Here is a 17,793-nt window from a genome sequence, read left to right on the forward strand (position 1 = left end):
GATGCAGCATCAAGGGTAACCACAGCCATGGTCTCTGAGCTGATAGTCCATGCTGCTGCAAATGTCATCGAAATGTTCGTGCAGATGGTTGTTGTCTTGCAAACGTCCCCATCTGCTGACTCAGGGATCGAGACGTGGCTGCACGATCTGTCAGCCATACGGATAAGATGCCTGTCATCTCAACTGATAGTGATACGAGGCCATTGGGATCCAGCACGGTGTTCCATATTACCCTCCTGGACCCACCAATTCCATATTCTGCTAACAGTCATTGGATCTCGACCAACGCGAGCAGGAATGTCACGATACGATAAACTGCAATCACGATAGGCTACAATCTGACCTTTATCAAAGTCAGAAATGTGATGGTTCGCATTTCTCCACTTTACATGAGGCATCACAACAACGTTTCACCATGCAACGCTGGTCAACTGCTGTTTGTGTATGAGAAATCGGTTGGAAACATTACTCATGTCAGCACGTTGTAGGTGTCGCCACCAGTGCCAACCTTGTGTGGATGCTCTGAAAAGCTAATCATTTGCATATCACAGCATCTTTCTTCCTGTCAGTTAGCATGTCATCTTTGTGATGTAGCAATTTTAATAGCCATTAGTGTAGATTCAGAAACAGTGTCACCAAACCATACATGTGAGTCGAAGATCTGTTCGTGGTGAAAAGGTGTTGTTCATCATGGATCAAGTATGCAGTCAAGTAGCTCCTATTTCCAGCAAAAACTGCAGCTTCTTGTACCATTAAATTTCAAGTAAGTGATGGCTGCTGTTGGGATAGCCAATTGCTGCTGTCATTGACTACCCACCCTGTTTCCCACCTCACATGTGAGGTTGCATTTTTGTGCTTCCAAACCAAACTTCTTATGTTAACAACATATTTTTGCTGCTGATATTGCTCAACTGCAACTCCTCACTGAGAAATGGTGTTGTGTTTGTCGACAAGGGCGCAACTTGTACCGTAAGTTCGACGATTTATGCTTTTATAGATGTGCGGGTTGTTACAAGGGTGCTGTCCATGTGTGGGACCACAGCTGAGATGCCTGTGGTAGGATACATCTCTGAAATGCAGTCTGCAGTCTGAGTGAATGTGTCTTAATCCTTGGCACACAGTGTTAGTATTTTCTGCACATCAAGTGGTAGGTGCTACAGCCAGATGTTCTGTAGTATATCATCATTGATGACTTTGCTCACAAACATCCACAGGCAATGAAGCAACAGCAAGGGAATGTGATCTCCAAACTTCTCTTTATGCAACAATATCTCAAGCATTTTTGCCTTGGATTGCAACAGGTGAGTGATTAGAGCAGTCTGATCAGTGCTCGGTGGCAGAGCCAGAATGTCTTCATCTACATCTAAATCATACTCTGCAAGCCACCTAATGGTGTGTGGCGGAGGATACTTTCGGTACCACTATCTGATCTCTCCAACCCTGTTCCACACGCGAATAGTGTGTGGGAAGAATGATTGTCGGTAAACCTCTGCATTGACTCTAATTTCTCAAATTTTCTCCTCAAGGTCAATATGTGAGATGTTTATGAGGGAAGTAATATGTTGTCTGGCTCCTCCTGAAAAGTGCTGTGCTGAAATTTCAATAGTCAATCTATCCAATGAAGCACAATGGTCCTCCTGTAACGTCTTCCAGTGGAGTTTGTTTAGCATCTCTGTAACACTCTCTCACCAGCTAAATTATTCCGTGACGAAACGCGCCACTCTTCGTGGGGTCTTCTCTATCTCCTCTATCAGTCCTACCTGAAAGGGATCCCAGATAGTTGGACAACACTCAAGAATTGGGTGAACAAACATCTTATAATCCACTTCCTTTGTGGATGAGTTACATTTCCTTAAGATTCTTCTGATGAATCTGAATCTGGTGTCTGCTTTTCCCACTATCCGTTTATTATGGTCATTCCACTTAAGATCACTCTGGATAGTTATGCCTAGATATTTTATGGTAAATGCTGTCTCCAGCTATTTGTCATCAGTTGTGTAGCTGTACAGTTGTGGACTTCTTTTCCTATGTATGCGCAATGTGTTACATTTATTTACGTTCAGGGTCAACTGCCAGAGTCTGCACCATTCATCAATTCTCTGCAGGTTGTTCTGCAAATTCTTACTTTCTTATGGTGTTGCTACTTTGGTATAAACAACTGCGTCATCTGCAAATAGCCTTAGAGAGCATCTGACGCTTTCTACTACATCGTTTATATGTATTGTAAACAGCAACAGTCCTATCACACTTCCCTGTGGTACTCCAGATATTACTTTTACATCTGTTGATTTAGCTCCGTTAAGATCGACCTGTTGAGCTCTATCTGCAAGAAAGTCTTGAATCCAATCGCAGGCCTGTTCCAATATTCTGTAAGCTCATTTTTTTTTCTTTAAATGGCAGTGCGGGATGGCGTCAAATGCCTTACTGAAATCAAGGAAGATGGCGTCAACCTCAGTGCCGTTGTCCACTGCACTTGTGGATCTCATGGAGAAACTGAGTGAGCTGAGTTTTGCAGGATCTTTGTTGGCGGAATCCATGTTGATTTTTATAGAGAAGATGTTCATTTTCCAAGGAAGTCATAATTCTTGAGCATAAAATGTGTTCCATAATTCTACAACAGGTTAATGTCAACAATATGGGTCTATAACTGTGTGGATCTGTCTTACGGCCTTTCTTAAAAATAGGAATGACCTGCACTTTTTTCCAGTCATTTGGTATGGTACCTTTCATTGCTCAAGTGATCTACGATAAATTACTGCTAGAAGGGGAGCAAGTTCTCTCGCATAATCTTTAAAGAATCTTATAGGTATCTCATCTGGTCCTGAAGCCTTTCCACTACTAAGCGATTGCAGCTGCTTTTCAATGGTGCGATGGTTATCTCAATATCTGCCATTTCGATGTTTGCACGCCGATTGAAAGGAAGGACAGTGTTACGATCTTCCGCGCTGAAACAACTTCGGAAGACTGAATTCAGTATTTCAGCCTTCTCTCTGTTATCTTCCATTTTCGGTGCTGGTGTGGTTGCTGAGAGAATGAGTAGATGATTTTGACCGACTTACTGATTTTACATATGACCAAAATCTCTTAGTGTTTTTACTCAGGTCGGTTGACAACGTCTTACCTTCAAAATCATTGAACGCTTCTCCATTGCTCTCCTTACGCTCATTTTCACTTCGTTCAGCTTTTGTTTGTCAGCTAGGGTTTTACTTCTCTTGAATCTGAGATGAAGTGCTCTTTGTTTATGTAGCGCTCTTCTAACACGGCTGTTAAACCATGGTGGATCTTTCCCATCCCTTAAAACCTTACTCGGGACTTATTTGTGTAGGGCATATTGAAAGATGCCTTTGAATTTTTTCCATTTGTTCTCCACATCTTCGTCCTCATCACTGAATATTTTATGCTGACTGCTGAGATATTCTGAAATTTGTATCCTGTCACCCTTGCTGAGCAAATATATCTTCCTACCTTTCTTAATGTTCCTTGTAGGACCTGTTGTCATAGATGCTGTCACAGCCTTATGATCACTGATACCTTCCTCTATGTTAACTGATTTCGATAAGTTCAGGTCTGTTTGTTGCCAGGAGGTCTAAGATATTACCCTCACGAGTTGGTCCTCAAACTATCTGCTCAAGGTAATTTTCGGATATCCAGAACAATGCCACACAATACCCTGCCTCTGGCACCAGTTTTGATAGCATAATTCTCCCAGTCTATACCGGGAAAAGTTCTAATGATATTCTGCAAGTTCTGTCTGAAGCGCTCTACAACTACAGATGCTGACCCAGGTGGTCTATAAAAGCATCCGATCACCATTTTCGACCATTCTCTTATATCTCCATAGCCATGTCCTTGTTCAGTGCTGGGATAATGTACCTGTACTTAGTCTCATCTGCTGTCACTGTGCTAACACAAACTGACTTCCTAAATGTTCGAACCATAGAACAGGGTTTTTCTGCCAGAACAGTGGGGTTTAATGGAAACTCTGCAGATTATTTTGCCTATAGACAGCTTGATCGCAGGTGCTGTGTTTGAGAAGGGGATATGACAACAGGACCTGAAAGACATGAGCAGCACAACACAACTGACTTGGTTGTTTTACATATGTCAAGTTGTTGAAACAGTGCAGTTGCTTCTGATCACATTACATCTTCTGATCATGTTGGGGTCAACAGTAATGTTGGATATTTGTGCTATATTAGGTCAGTAGTGCTCATAAAGTGACATACCCAGCTGGCATACATTGTTTGTTATTGAAGACCAAGGAGTGACTAACGAATACAAACTCAATGAGTAAACATATATCACCGAACTTATCAATGACCATAAATACTTCAAACATTGTGCGCTGTCACTACAATCATCACTGCAATGCCCAATGACTGCATCATTAATCACATTTTGTTGATACACATACCTGAATATTTATGTAACTTCATTTTAATTGTATGAGTAAGATAAAATATTTTCAGTGGTCTTTTACAAAGAAATAAAACAGCCAAACTAAACTTAATACAAAGGAATATTTTGAGAAATTCAAATTGTAATGCATAAAGAAGAGCTTAAATAATAAAAGCAAAATACAAATGAATGAGCCAATAAACATGTAAAAACGAGATTTGAATCTCTAGCTATTATAATTTCAAAAGTTCCTTCATGGTGAGAATGGGATAAATAAGTAACAGGAAGTAGGTAAACAGCTTTCGGTGGGAACGAAGAGTAATTCTAAACTCTGTAGGCTTAGAAAGCAAACTAGAATTGAAACTGATCAAGTAGTGTGAAGTCTCCCTTGAGTTCCATCAAAATATTTTGGAAAATAACTAATCGTAGATTGGTGAGCAATCTATTGCGGGAAAGAACTTAGCCCCTACTTCTCAGTTGGGCTTCTATAGATGATTGTAAAAACTTTAAAAAATTCCATTTGATTAAAGTCTCATGTAAATACTGTAATTGCATATCTTCAACAGATCTCTGCAATCTCTTAGAATTCCCACTCAGTTTTTTGTACATTGTGTATTTGTGTTGTAATAACTTTTTATATTTGTTCAAAAATTGTAGGGCCCCTCTTATTCCAATGACCTGCTACTGGTGAATGATACTGCATGTTTTTACAGGAAAGTATTGTGCTAGTTATCTGACAATTCTGCTAAAATGAACATTGAGAACAAGGCACATCTTGTCAGCCACAGATGAAACATTTTTGCATTTACTGTGAAATTATTGTAACTCAACATGTACAACAAAGCCATAGACTAGAAAAATGACAGTTGAGCAGCAGAAATCTATAAATGCTCATTTCCATATTCCATTTAGCACACTGCAGGAGTCTGCAGAGTTGCACAGTGTCTGATCTCGTTATTGCCACTCTGCTACAAGATGTTGAGCAAACTGAAGGAAAGTCCATGTCTGTGTGTGAAAGCCAGTGTGTCTATCGGTCATGAAATTCATAAAAATAATGAAAATGAACAGATGGTAATGAAAGTAATGAAGTGGACTGAGTGGTCATGAATTTTGTTTTGTGTGTCAGTCAGATGTGATTGTAGAAGGCAGTAGCAAGTCCACATCTACATCTCACCTTCTTCTGCTTCTGCCCCCTCCCTTCCCCCGCTCCCTCTTTCTAGATTTCTTTTTGCTCTACTCTCTGTACTCCTTTTGTCTCTTGCAGATGTAGAGTCATCTCTCCTATGACCTGCCTCTTTCCTGCATACAGATATATTGTGATGTTTTAATGGCAAAGATGCAACTGTTTATTCCCCTGCAGTTTCGACATCGAGCCATGGCATTATTGCCGAGCTTGGTGTATCGGGGGATCAGCGGCACAGTGACTATTGTGAAGCATGCTTTTATGTGGCTGTGTATGAACAAGAACTGCAAGCTATTCATATCACAGTGCATTGCTTGCCAGAGGAATAAAATCACTTGACATGTCAAAGCATCACTTGGTACATTAGTCCCACCTAATCAGTGATTCAGGCACGTCCATTTAGACATAATTGGACCATTACCACCATTGAAGGTTTGACCTATTGTTTCATGGCCATCAAAAACTTTTCATGTTAGCAAGAAGCCTTCTGTATGATTAATATAACCACTGAAACAGAGGCATCCACTTTCTTTCAAGGATGGATGGCCCATTTCGGCATGCCTCTTCATGTCACCACAGATCACAGCTGCTAATTTGAGTCATATTTGTTTAAAGTACTTACCACTCTGTTAGGCACAAACCTTATCCACACTATAGCTTACCACACTGCACCAGCAACTGAAGGCAGCATTAAGATGTCCAACTCATGGATGGAAGTATTAACCATCATGCTTCTTGGTCCTCATGCATCCCTTAAATAAGACCTCAAGACTACAATAGCTGATCTGATATATGACCAAACAATATTGTAGCATCTGTCCCGTCTGCCTGCAACATCGGCATCCCACATGGCAGAACAGAGATTTGGGTTGCCTTCATCACAGCAAGTGAAACAAAAACAGACATTTAAGGTACAATCAAGGCCGCTGCTGGAGACAAAAACACAGTGTCAGGTCTCAGCCAATGGCCGCCAGGGCATCACAGATCGATAGCAGCACCAGAGGCTGCAATCAACAAGTGGACTATTTTCCTGTCTCACTCATGTGATTGCAAATAGTCCCAGAAGATCCATCTGCCAACTGGCCTTATAAGCCAGCACACTGCCAGCCAGGAGGCTGTTCGACATGCTGCCTGGACTTGTGGGGATCTACCACCCTGGCTGCAACATCCATGCATCTCATCTGCTGGTAGTCCCGGATTCCAGGAGTGGTAGTTTCGGACTGTGACTCAAGAGTGTTGTGTAATGGTGGTCTGGTCTCCCTGGACAGCTTTGTCATAATGCTGTGCCAACCACTCTTTCATAGCTTTGGTTCCGTCTTTTCTTTGGTGGGCTTTCTTGAGTGAGTGACTCATGAGGAAAATATTTTATTTTGTTACTCTTCTGTTATAAGATCTGAAGTGTTTCTTACTAAAATGATGTTTTGTTTGACTACTTTGTCAACATCAGCGATGTTTTTGTTTATTAGTTCCCCTCCACCCACAAAAAGGGAGGGGGGGGGGACCAGATTGAGTAATATCATTCACCTCTGCTACCACAGACACAGTAAATACGAGTACCTGGCAAATTCAAATTCTTCAAGAACACACCTAGTGACCATGTTGATGCATTGGGCTTTATCTCCCGGTAACTCACCCTGTAGTATTGCAAGGCCAACTTCATTATCAGCTTTTCATTTCCAAGGACCTAGTAACATGTGACCAAGTCTTTAGGATTGATTTTATGGGTATGCCCATTACAATTGCCATGGATCACCTGAAGCCTACATTTTGCGGCTCACTCATTGGCACGGGCAACGCAGATAATCTGCCTACTCAGAATACCTCACCCTCAGCTACAAACCAATGACAAACTTTTGAATACTGCAGAAGGCATGTCTCCACCACAACATGCAACAAACGTGCAAACGTGAGTTCATGAAATACTGTACCAGGCCCACAAAGCATGTGATCATGCGAGCAGGACACCCCATTCGCATCAAAACCAAATATCGTTGACATCAGTAGGGAAGTATGTAGTGATCAGGCATTGCAGTGATGATTATAGTGACAGCACACACACACACACACGCACACACACACACACACACACACACACACACACACTCATATGTGTGGGAACTGGCATTTGTGTGTGTGTGTGTGTGTGTGTGTGTGTGTGTGTGTGTGTGTGTGTGTGTGTGTGTGTGTGTTGTCTATTTTTGACAAAGGCCTTGTTGGCCAGAAGCTCATTTTCTGACAGTCTTTTTGTTGTGCCTATCGGCGACTCAACATCTGCACTATATGGTGAGTAGCAACTATCCTTTTCATAGCAGTGGTAAGTTCAATGTTTACTCTTTGGTTTTGCAGTAGTTAGTTATTCCTTGGTGTTAAGCAATAAATATTGTATCCTATCTGGATATGTCACTTTATCAGTACTACTGTCCTAGCAAATATGCAACAACAGAAGTTAAATTCCCATCGCATAACCAGAAAAAATTATTAAATTCTCATTCCATAAACACAATGCACAGATTTAGGAATGGACCAGTCTAGTTTTAACCAAATGATCTGCTTAATTTGTTTCAAACTGCCTTTCACCGTTGCCTCATAGGTGATAAAAAAAAGTTCTTTCTCTACTTTTAAATACTATAGGTCTACAAAGATGAGAGTGGATGCATATTTGGGTGAAGTGGTATTCCAATACTTATCTGATCATCCTAATTTAGATTTCCTGTGAGCCCACCAAATCACTTCAAATAAATGTTATGATGATTTCTTTAATAATATCATGGTAAAGTGGCTCCCAAACTCTTGTGCTGGCTAGTTCACTTTCTCTGATGACCTTAATATTAGTGTACAATCAGACATTAAACTCAGTCTTTCCTTCAGACAAAACAAGTAATACAACTGCACTTGATGAAGCAGCTAAATAGTCAATGGGTTTTTATACTTGCTGCAGTATCAAACATTAGTACCTACTTTTAAATACTATAGGTCTACAAAGATGAGAGTGGATGCATATTTGGGTGAAGTGGTATTCCAATACTTATCTGATCATCCTAATTTAGATTTCCTGTGAGCCCACCAAATCACTTCAAATAAATGTTATGATGATTTCTTTAATAATATCATGGTAAAGTGGCTCCCAAACTCTTGTGCTGGCTAGTTCACTTTCTCTGATGACCTTAATATTGGTGTACAATCAGACATTAAACTCAGTCTTTCCTTCAGACAAAACAAGTAATACAACTGCACTTGATGAAGCAGCTAAATAGTCAATGGGTTTTTATACTTGCTGCAGTATCAAACATTAGTACCTACTTTTAAATACTATAGGTCTACAAAGATGAGAGTGGATGCATATTTGGGTGAAGTGGTATTCCAATACTTATCTGATCATCCTAATTTAGATTTCCTGTGAGCCCACCAAATCACTTCAAATAAATGTTATGATGATTTCTTTAATAATATCATGGTAAAGTGGCTCCCAAACTCTTGTGCTGGCTAGTTCACTTTCTCTGATGACCTTAATATTGGTGTACAATCAGACATTAAACTCAGTCTTTCCTTCAGACAAAACAAGTAATACAACTGCACTTGATGAAGCAGCTAAATAGTCAATGGGTTTTTATACTTGCTGCAGTATCAAACATTAATACAAAAAGTCACTGAAATATGTTACTATAATGTTGGTCTTACCAGTTCCAGAGTCCAAACTCAATGCAAGCTCACTGACTTCACTTAATATTGTCTCTGCTTCATCAACAACAAGTTGAATTATGTGATCCACTTCAACTGCTTCTTGTTGCACTTTCAGTGCATCAGGCTCACATTGTTCTGCATTCTCAACAGCATATTCAGTCTGAAATTGAAATCATACATAGGTGACCACATTTTTAAATATGTTAAGAACACAACCATGCAACTCTTTGGGGTACACTACACAAATATTTTAAGATGAGAAAAACACTGAAATATTTTAAGAAATGCAAAATTTGTTGAACAATGTAAGTCAGTCCTCACTGGATTAACACAGATTATGGATAGGTCTGTCAGAGCAGTTAAGATCACAGTATAACATAAAATAATACAGTGGACAATGCTATGGAAAAAACAGTGAAACATGCAGATACACATAGAGTTTACTGAATAATATCAATATTTATTGCTAAACTGTAAAATCGGCACAAAAAGCAATGTGACCAACAGATCTTCCAGAGACAAAACTGTACTAGAACATGTAAATCAATGACTGAGTGAGAGAACAGGGACGTTCCCTTCTTGTCTAAAAATTGCCAAATTAAATCCAATGTACAAAAGAATGGAAACACAGAAGACTTTGGCAATTACAAGCAAACTGCCCTGTCGCCTGTCTCAAAAATTCTAGAGAAAGTCTTTCATTAAAGCCTTACATGTTTTATGCAAAAATACCAAATTATGTCCTGAATGCAACAGAGGTTTAAAAAGAACAACTGTACCAGCACTGCTATCTATGAATTCCCGAGTAAAATTTGCCACAAAGTGGAGAATAGTGAACATATTACTGGTGTAGGCCTTGACTTATTGATGTTATTCAATATCACAGATCATGAGACACAACTACAGAAATTAAATCAAATAGGCATGAGAGACACACCTGCTGACTGGGTCAGGTCATACATTGGCAGACATAAACAGTGGCAATACAAAACACTGAATGCAACAAAATTACAAACCATTACTCAGATTACCAAGTGATGAAATATTATTCCCCAAGGATCAGAACTGGAACCAGTGCTTTTCCTGCTTATATGTTTGTAAGTGACCTACAAACAAACATGCATTGTAAAAATACTTATCGCTTTGCTGATGACGTAAGATTTCTCATCAGTGCAAAAGCATAAAACTTACTACTAGAAAACATAACAAAGGCAATAGATAGTATGGTAGATTGGTTCACACACAATAATCTACTCATAAATGAAGGAAATACTGTGCACACAACTTAGATAGTGTCAAGGAAAAGGTTCCACAAACTATAAGCATCCAGTTGTCAAATAAAGCTGAGAATGGAGCTTGACCTTACAATGTTTTTCGGGCTCCTGATCCAGGATAATGTCAGGTGGGGAAGTAATATTGACAACCTCATCAAAAAATTGAGCACATTCTGCTATATGATAAGGATCCTTGAAAACTGCTGCAGCAAAGACTGCTTAGAAAGTGTTACTATGCAAATGTTCAGTCATGTCTGAAGAACAGTCACTTTCTGCAGAGCTTCTCCAAACAGCATTAAGCTATTCAGAATACACAAAAGAATCATAAGGGTCATAGGAAGTACCACACCCAGAAAATTTGCAAGCCACATACCTTTTTTTTTCATTTTTATAAGAAAAGTGAAAGTGAGCAAACTTTTTTCTTCAGTTACTATTCTTTCACATAAATGGACATACATATGAATATTATTCTAAGGATAAATGTAAATTTCCCCCTGTTGTCGCAAAGGTAAAGAGAAAGCAGCCAATATCATGTGTCTTAACCCAATAAGCCACCTTCCATCTAAAAGATGGCTAATTAGTACTCCATCCATATCAAATCTACCAACCATCAGCAATACCTACTCTTCAATAGCTGCCACATATTCCATACCAAGAAGTCTTTTCCGTACAGCCTAGCCACCTGCGGGTCTCACATCTGTACTGATGAGCAGTTCATCTCTAAATATTGCACTGCAATGTCAAACAACTCAACAGCATGTATTGCATGTAGCTGGTAGCACTGTCATTACGCACTTACATTCAGCATGAAACAATGTTTTGTTAAGAAGAATATTTATTTTGTGGCATACAAGCAGTCACTGAAGTATTTTTAATAAAATGTTTAGTTCAACAAAGGTATCCCATATGATACAGTGTTCTCCCTGAGGCCTTCAAAGATCGAAATTACTGTCACAACCTTGTACAGAAACAGATCTCCCATTCCCTGTCCCCTGTCTCTCCAGTCACCTACCACCTGCAACAAACCCACTGTCTGGTCACAAAGGACCACTCCCCTTGTTACTTAGTACCAGCCATGACTGGAGCAACTAATCCCATTCTCTGCTGGGGTTTCGACTACTTCTCATCATGCCCTGCAATGAGGAATCCCACCCAGTATCCTTCCTACTCCTACCACAGTGGTATTCCACCACCCATCGAACCTACACAATATCCTTGTCCAACCCTACTCTACTCATGCTTCCAATCCCTTGCCTCATAGCTCATATCCCTGCAACAGACCTAGACGTAAGACATGTCCCCTGTTCCATACATCCACCCACGACCACCTACTCCAGTTCGACCACAGGTATCATCTATCCCATCAATAGCAGGGCTATCTGTAGGCATGACAACTGACAAGCTGTCTACCTGCATGAATGGTCACTTACAAACTGTGGCCAAGAGATAGTTGGATCACAGAGTTGCTGAACATGCTGCCCAACAAACAAGTTACACTTCAATGACTGCTCCACAGCCTGTACCATCTGGATCCTTCCTACCAACACCATCTTTTCTGAATTGTGGGGGTAGGAATTCTCCCTGTAATATATCCTGTTTCCTTCCCTGCTCCCACTCCAGCACTATACAGCCTTCTATTCCACCAGCGCACCCACTGCCTGCTGCTCCTTTTCTGACTTCCTCACTTTGAGGAGGTTCAGGTGGAAGTTTGTGGCCTGTTGGCCTTTACTCCCCTGGGACTCTTGAATCTTCTTTCTTTACTAATAGGTTTTTCTCAACTGGCAAGGAATTGCCGATGTCCTATTTCTTGACTTTGTCGATATGACGGCTTTTCTTCTTCTTCTTCTTACTTGAGGGCTCTCCCTCGGTTGGGATAGTGGATATGGTGTATCCTGCTCTCTCGTACTCTCCGTGGACCAGAGCGAAGATGACGTAGCGCATTTGCCACTCAGTGAATATAGGGAAGGAATTGATTAGTTCGTAATCCTCCCTAGAAAGACCAACGAGGCCTTCTGGGTACGCAACTGGTTGGTGTGGGGGTGAAGGTTTAGAAAGGTTAGGAGGAACGAAAGGATAAGGGTTGTCGTGGTGGGGATATGTACCATCGCGAAGCGATGCAGCTAGCTTCTGCGTCACAGTGCTTGCGCTGTACATGTCGGGAAGCGGGAGGAATGGGACTTCTTCCCACCATTCTTCTTGCGCTTCTGCTTCTGCGTCCGTCTTGGGCAGTGTTGCCTCCCCTTCGGCAGGCACGTCGGTCTGCGTGGCCACCGTCGCGAACTTCTTCTCTCGTGGAGGAGTCGTCTGGCTGGCGGCGTCGACTGCTGTGGCGGAATCTGCTTTGGCTGAGCGAAGCTCCCGCGTCAGCTCAGCGATCTGACGGCGAGCCTCGCCCAGTTCCGCCAGCATGGCCGCCCTCTCTTCCGCCATGGCGGATTTGAAGGCGGACATGGCTTCCTCCACTGCGCCGTTAAGGCGCCTGGTCACGTCGTCTTCTGTGCAAGTGACCACCTCTTCGTGTGTGGTGGTCACTTGCTTCTGGGTCTTCTTCGCCGGTCCCCGCCAGTTCCTTCTGTAGGCGCATGAACGGGCATTTGCCGCGTGAGCGCCGCCGCAGTTGGCGCAAGTGCAGGGGGCGTCCTTCGGCTTCTTGCAGTCACGTGTGTCGTGTGCTTGCGCACACTTCAAGCACGCGACTACTCCGCTGCATTGCTTGGCAACGTGGCCAAGCTTTTGGCAGCGAAAGCACTGCGGTGTAGACTTCTTCTTCTTCTTCCCGGCTGGTCCTGCTAACGTGAGCAGCAACTCCGCCAAGGCAGCAGCTTTGCGTCCACTTCCGCGTCCCGACATCACGAGTAGCAACAGCGACAACGAGCTAACGTGTACTCTCCGCGGCGTGAGCGGGAATGGCGCACCCACTAGTCCTCTACTTCTATGTTCCCCACACCCCACAAATCATCTGACTGCATCTAGCAGCCCTACCTTTTTCCCACCACATCCTCCCACAAGCAGCACTACACCCTACCCCAACCCTACCCTGTTATCCCTCCCCCTCCTCCTTACCCCCACGAGACACAGATTGCTTTTCCCATCAGGCAAAACTGCTTGCAGTCCTGCCTCTTTGGGCAAAGACAGTGGTAATGTGTATGTGAATGCTCAAACACATTACAGTCTTTTTGTTGTGTCTGTCTGCAACTTAACATCTCTATATAGCTGAGTTATTATCCATTCTTTTCATAATATTGTCAAGTTACAGAAATAGAAGCTTACAAAAGTTCCATTCCTGCAATGGATAAGAGAATGTTAAAAGAAGATATTGAGAACAGTAATAGTATGGAAGATAGTAGTAGAGTTTATTGGGAACAAGAATGATATTAACAAGAATTGGGAACACAAATAATTGTACTTTTTGTCCTGACGGCCATACTAATATCTGTAAATCCTTTCCTCACAAAATATTATGATATTTCTCCCAGAAAAATCTACAGTTGACAGTTGCCTACAGTGTGTCAGATAAAATTGCTCCTCATGACCAATCTTACATTTGTCTTCTTGGGTGTCATTGTCGTACAACTTTTTGATTAATAGTAAAATTAAATGTAATGCTACTTAAATTCTTGAAATACTTTCATGGGTACATGTAGAATAGACTGTAAGCCAATACTATAAATATAAACAACAAGACTCCTGTACATTGTAAAAATAAGTTACTTACTCTTCTGTTAAGATTTCTTACATCCTGCTCCAAACTCTCAACCTCATGAGTGTGTGGTGTAAGATCAACTTGACCAGGATCAAGCAGACTGACATTAGGTGCAAGTTGGCTAGCAGTACTGTTAATATAAACAAGTCTCTGTGTTGTGAAGAAACTTGCTGCAGCTGACTGTAACATACAAATTAAAATAATATTTCAATGTTCTTTCATTCACATATAGCATCTTCTATTAATTATACAAATGGCAGATACAAGACATTAAAGTTTAATTTTTTCACGTTTTGCTATGAAAATTATTTTGACACATCGTATTACAACATAATGAGTTTAAATAGCAACATTTTTCCCAAGATAGTATTTTACTGCACACCACACAAACACAATCACACATGAAAACTTTTTAGCCTGCAATCAGTTCCACTTTACACCCTCTTTAGGTAATGTTAATGGAAGCAGGTCCAAAACTCTCTCACAGTAGATCACAACTTTACATTGATTTATATATCATAGGTGGATGGCAAAGAGACATGGGACCTCCTCTTGTTAATGTTTCCTGAAGATACTGTAATGAGAAACTGATCAGTCAAAAAAGTTAATGCAACTATGACCATCAAGTTTGCAGTTTGAATGTACATATTTTCCACAATAACAATATATTCAACACATCTTATAAATGAAGTACAGTATCAGTAAGATGTTAGTGTACAGAATCTGTAAACAGTCATAAAGCAAGAAGACACATGCCGACAGTGTAAGATGAATTGTCAGGTATATATTAATTACAGAGGATATATGGGTGAAGTTTTGAAGATGAATGCAAACAGACAGACAAACTGCAGATTGCTAGCAAATTTTATCACTGAAGGTAGGAATGTAGCAAACTATGATTCAAATTGTGATTACATATGAGGCATCAATGACTATAGCAAAAATATACAATTACTATGAATCAGGTGCACCTAATAATCAAATACATATAGGAAATATAGAGCAGACACAAAGGAAATATTAATGGACCATGGTGGACAAAGCATACATCTCAAGAATGGCTAAGCCTTAATTGCAGATAAGATAAAATTTTATTATAAGTAACTAAAAATCAATGCAGATGTGACATCCAGAAAAGATAGAAAAATTTGAAGTGGTAGAATGCAAATGAAACAAGGAATTTCTTCTTAAAACTCAAACTATAGAGTCTGAACCAGAACAATGACAAAGAAAGTCTAACGCTAATATTAACAATACTTTGTACAGTGAAAAAGCTTTTCAGTGATGCAAAATCATATTCTGACTAATCTCTCAAAATCAAATGATTCTTTCTTAAAAGTGAAAGCTTATAAAAAATACATTAGTTGGAAAAGGCATGGATGAACACACATTATAACTGAACATCACTCACAGTTTAAGATTTGTAATGATATATTGTGAACCTCTAGAATTTTACATACTCTTCTTATTAACAATTTGTGTAACTTTTGTAAGACTAACCTCAAATTCTATAACATATGGCTCTATAACTTCAGTCAGGTGGTCTGTTACATCTAGTAGATTATGGATGCAGCTGTCACACTCAAAGCACCCTTGATTTTCAATAAGAACCCAGCGATATCGGCACTGGTCACACTTTTCTCCTATTACACCAGGTAAACACTGGCACTGTCCTGTCAGTGGATCACATCCAAAACCAACAGAATATTCAGTGTTGCATCCACATGCTGCAATGTAAGGCATCTGATATTAGCATTTCCAAAACCACATTTTTTTAAATGTGGAAACAGCTTGTACTGTGACACAAAAATGAAGGCAAAATACCAAAATTTTGAAGACTTCATTTATCAGGAAAGATACAGAGCAAGAAAAAAGGTGGAAACAGTGAAAAAGTTAAAGTTAGAAAAACTTAAAAACTGAAGGTTATAGAACCCACAGTTAAGGAAAATGTATCAGCCAAACAAGAAGGCTGCAGAGACTTTCCTACTCAGAATACCTCTGTTTAATGTTTAGTCTGAATGACTTTTCTATTAGAACTTCCACATTTTTCTTTTTTCTTTTTTTCATCCTTCTGTATCCCCTAAACATAATAAACTCAGAAACTTGAATTACTGTTATTATATTTTTCTGTAGTTTTTCCATTTACCCCTTCCTTCATCACTCCAATCTGTTTTCTTATTGGTTATACACAGCCTACAATGACTTCCTAGACCTGTGTCATCCTCTTCATCTCAGACTAGCAATTAAACCCAACACCCTCAATCAATTTCCAGAGAGACTTAGTGAACAGAGTTCTCACCTTAAAATGGTGGTCCACTGATATATAGTGTCAAGACAACTATTTTGACTGACTGAAGATCCAATAAGAATATAATAAAGATGTATTATCAGTGATAAGTGTTAACTTGAATAGGTATATCACACTTCTGTATGAATAGTAAGTAGTCAAAAACCAAAGGTTGATCACCAATTGGTTTTTTGTGAAATGCAAAAGCAGGAGGGACACCCTCACATCCAGTAGTTTGTTTTCATCCATTTTCCAGGAATATCAGGGCCTGTGTGTAAACACTTTTGGCCCAGAAATGTATTGCTGCAAACATTGCACACAACAGTGTCCAGCAATGTTGCTGATCATGTGATTGCAATTCATGACACCAGCAACACTGCTAGGCAATACTGTTGCCAATATGTAATTTCTACAGGCTCTCAAGTTGTTCACCATTCTACTTGCCCTTATTGGTTTTACCAAAGATGTATTTTACCCAAAAAGAATACAAGCGATGTTTCCAACAAAAAGTGCCTAAACAGTAGGTCTGAAACATCTTGTACATAAACATGCTTCAGTCAAGTTAAGTAATTGTCTTTTCCCCACTAAGTGCTGAAATATGACCTCAGAATAATATAACACACAAACAAATTGATTACACATCTAAGCTTATGAAATTAAAACTCCATTCCTGGAGTATGTGAAATATGACTAACAAAATAAATAGCAAAGTACCCTTAATCAATTATTTTACTATTTTTAAAACTGCATTCCAAAACCGTAAGTGTTTATTTTATTGCTACAAAGTGAATACTGGATGATGAGTAGATAAGAAATTATATAAATCTGTACGTAGTCTATGGATAAATAAATGCTACTGACCAATAAACAGCAGATTTATAAACAGCCTTTAGAGTTTTCTTCTGGATCATTTTAGTTTTACATTTTGATATGACTGAAATAAAGGTAACATTCAGCTTACAAATGCATCCAGATGCTGAATAGTTCCAGAAACCAGGGGTGCAGTGGTCACATGTTCTTCCACTGACTCCGGGACTGCAACGGCAGGCACCAGATACATCATCACACTGAGTACTCTCTGATGCTTCTTGACAGTCACATGCTCTGCAACCCTTGAACAGACAAATTTAAAATTAATGATGGGCTCTTAAAATAGCATGGTAAAAACTAAACCTAAAGGAGACTATGCAATATTTCACTTTTCAACAAAATGTCAGAGTTGGCAAAAAATCAAAAAAAGAAATAAAGCATCTCTGAATTCCACAACATA

The 17,793-nt window shown here is 40.0% G+C and overlaps 1 protein-coding gene across 1 annotated transcript in view; it reads right to left on the bottom strand.

The window, feature by feature from the left end:
- The window catches only part of LOC124796447 (laminin subunit alpha), a 380,942-nt gene that overhangs the window by 145,032 nt on the left and 218,117 nt on the right, over positions 1–17,793 (bottom strand). Inside the window, exons 32-35 of the mRNA XM_047260652.1 lie at positions 17,485–17,635; positions 15,737–15,963; positions 14,249–14,416; positions 9,260–9,422 (exon numbers count right to left, since the gene is read on the bottom strand). Of these exons, the coding sequence (XP_047116608.1) occupies positions 9,260–9,422; positions 14,249–14,416; positions 15,737–15,963; positions 17,485–17,635 (709 nt within the window). The remainder of the gene's footprint in view (positions 1–9,259; positions 9,423–14,248; positions 14,417–15,736; positions 15,964–17,484; positions 17,636–17,793) is intronic.

This window comes from Schistocerca piceifrons, chromosome 4, assembly GCF_021461385.2.
Source record: "Schistocerca piceifrons isolate TAMUIC-IGC-003096 chromosome 4, iqSchPice1.1, whole genome shotgun sequence".
Taxonomy (NCBI): domain Eukaryota; kingdom Metazoa; phylum Arthropoda; class Insecta; order Orthoptera; family Acrididae; genus Schistocerca; species Schistocerca piceifrons.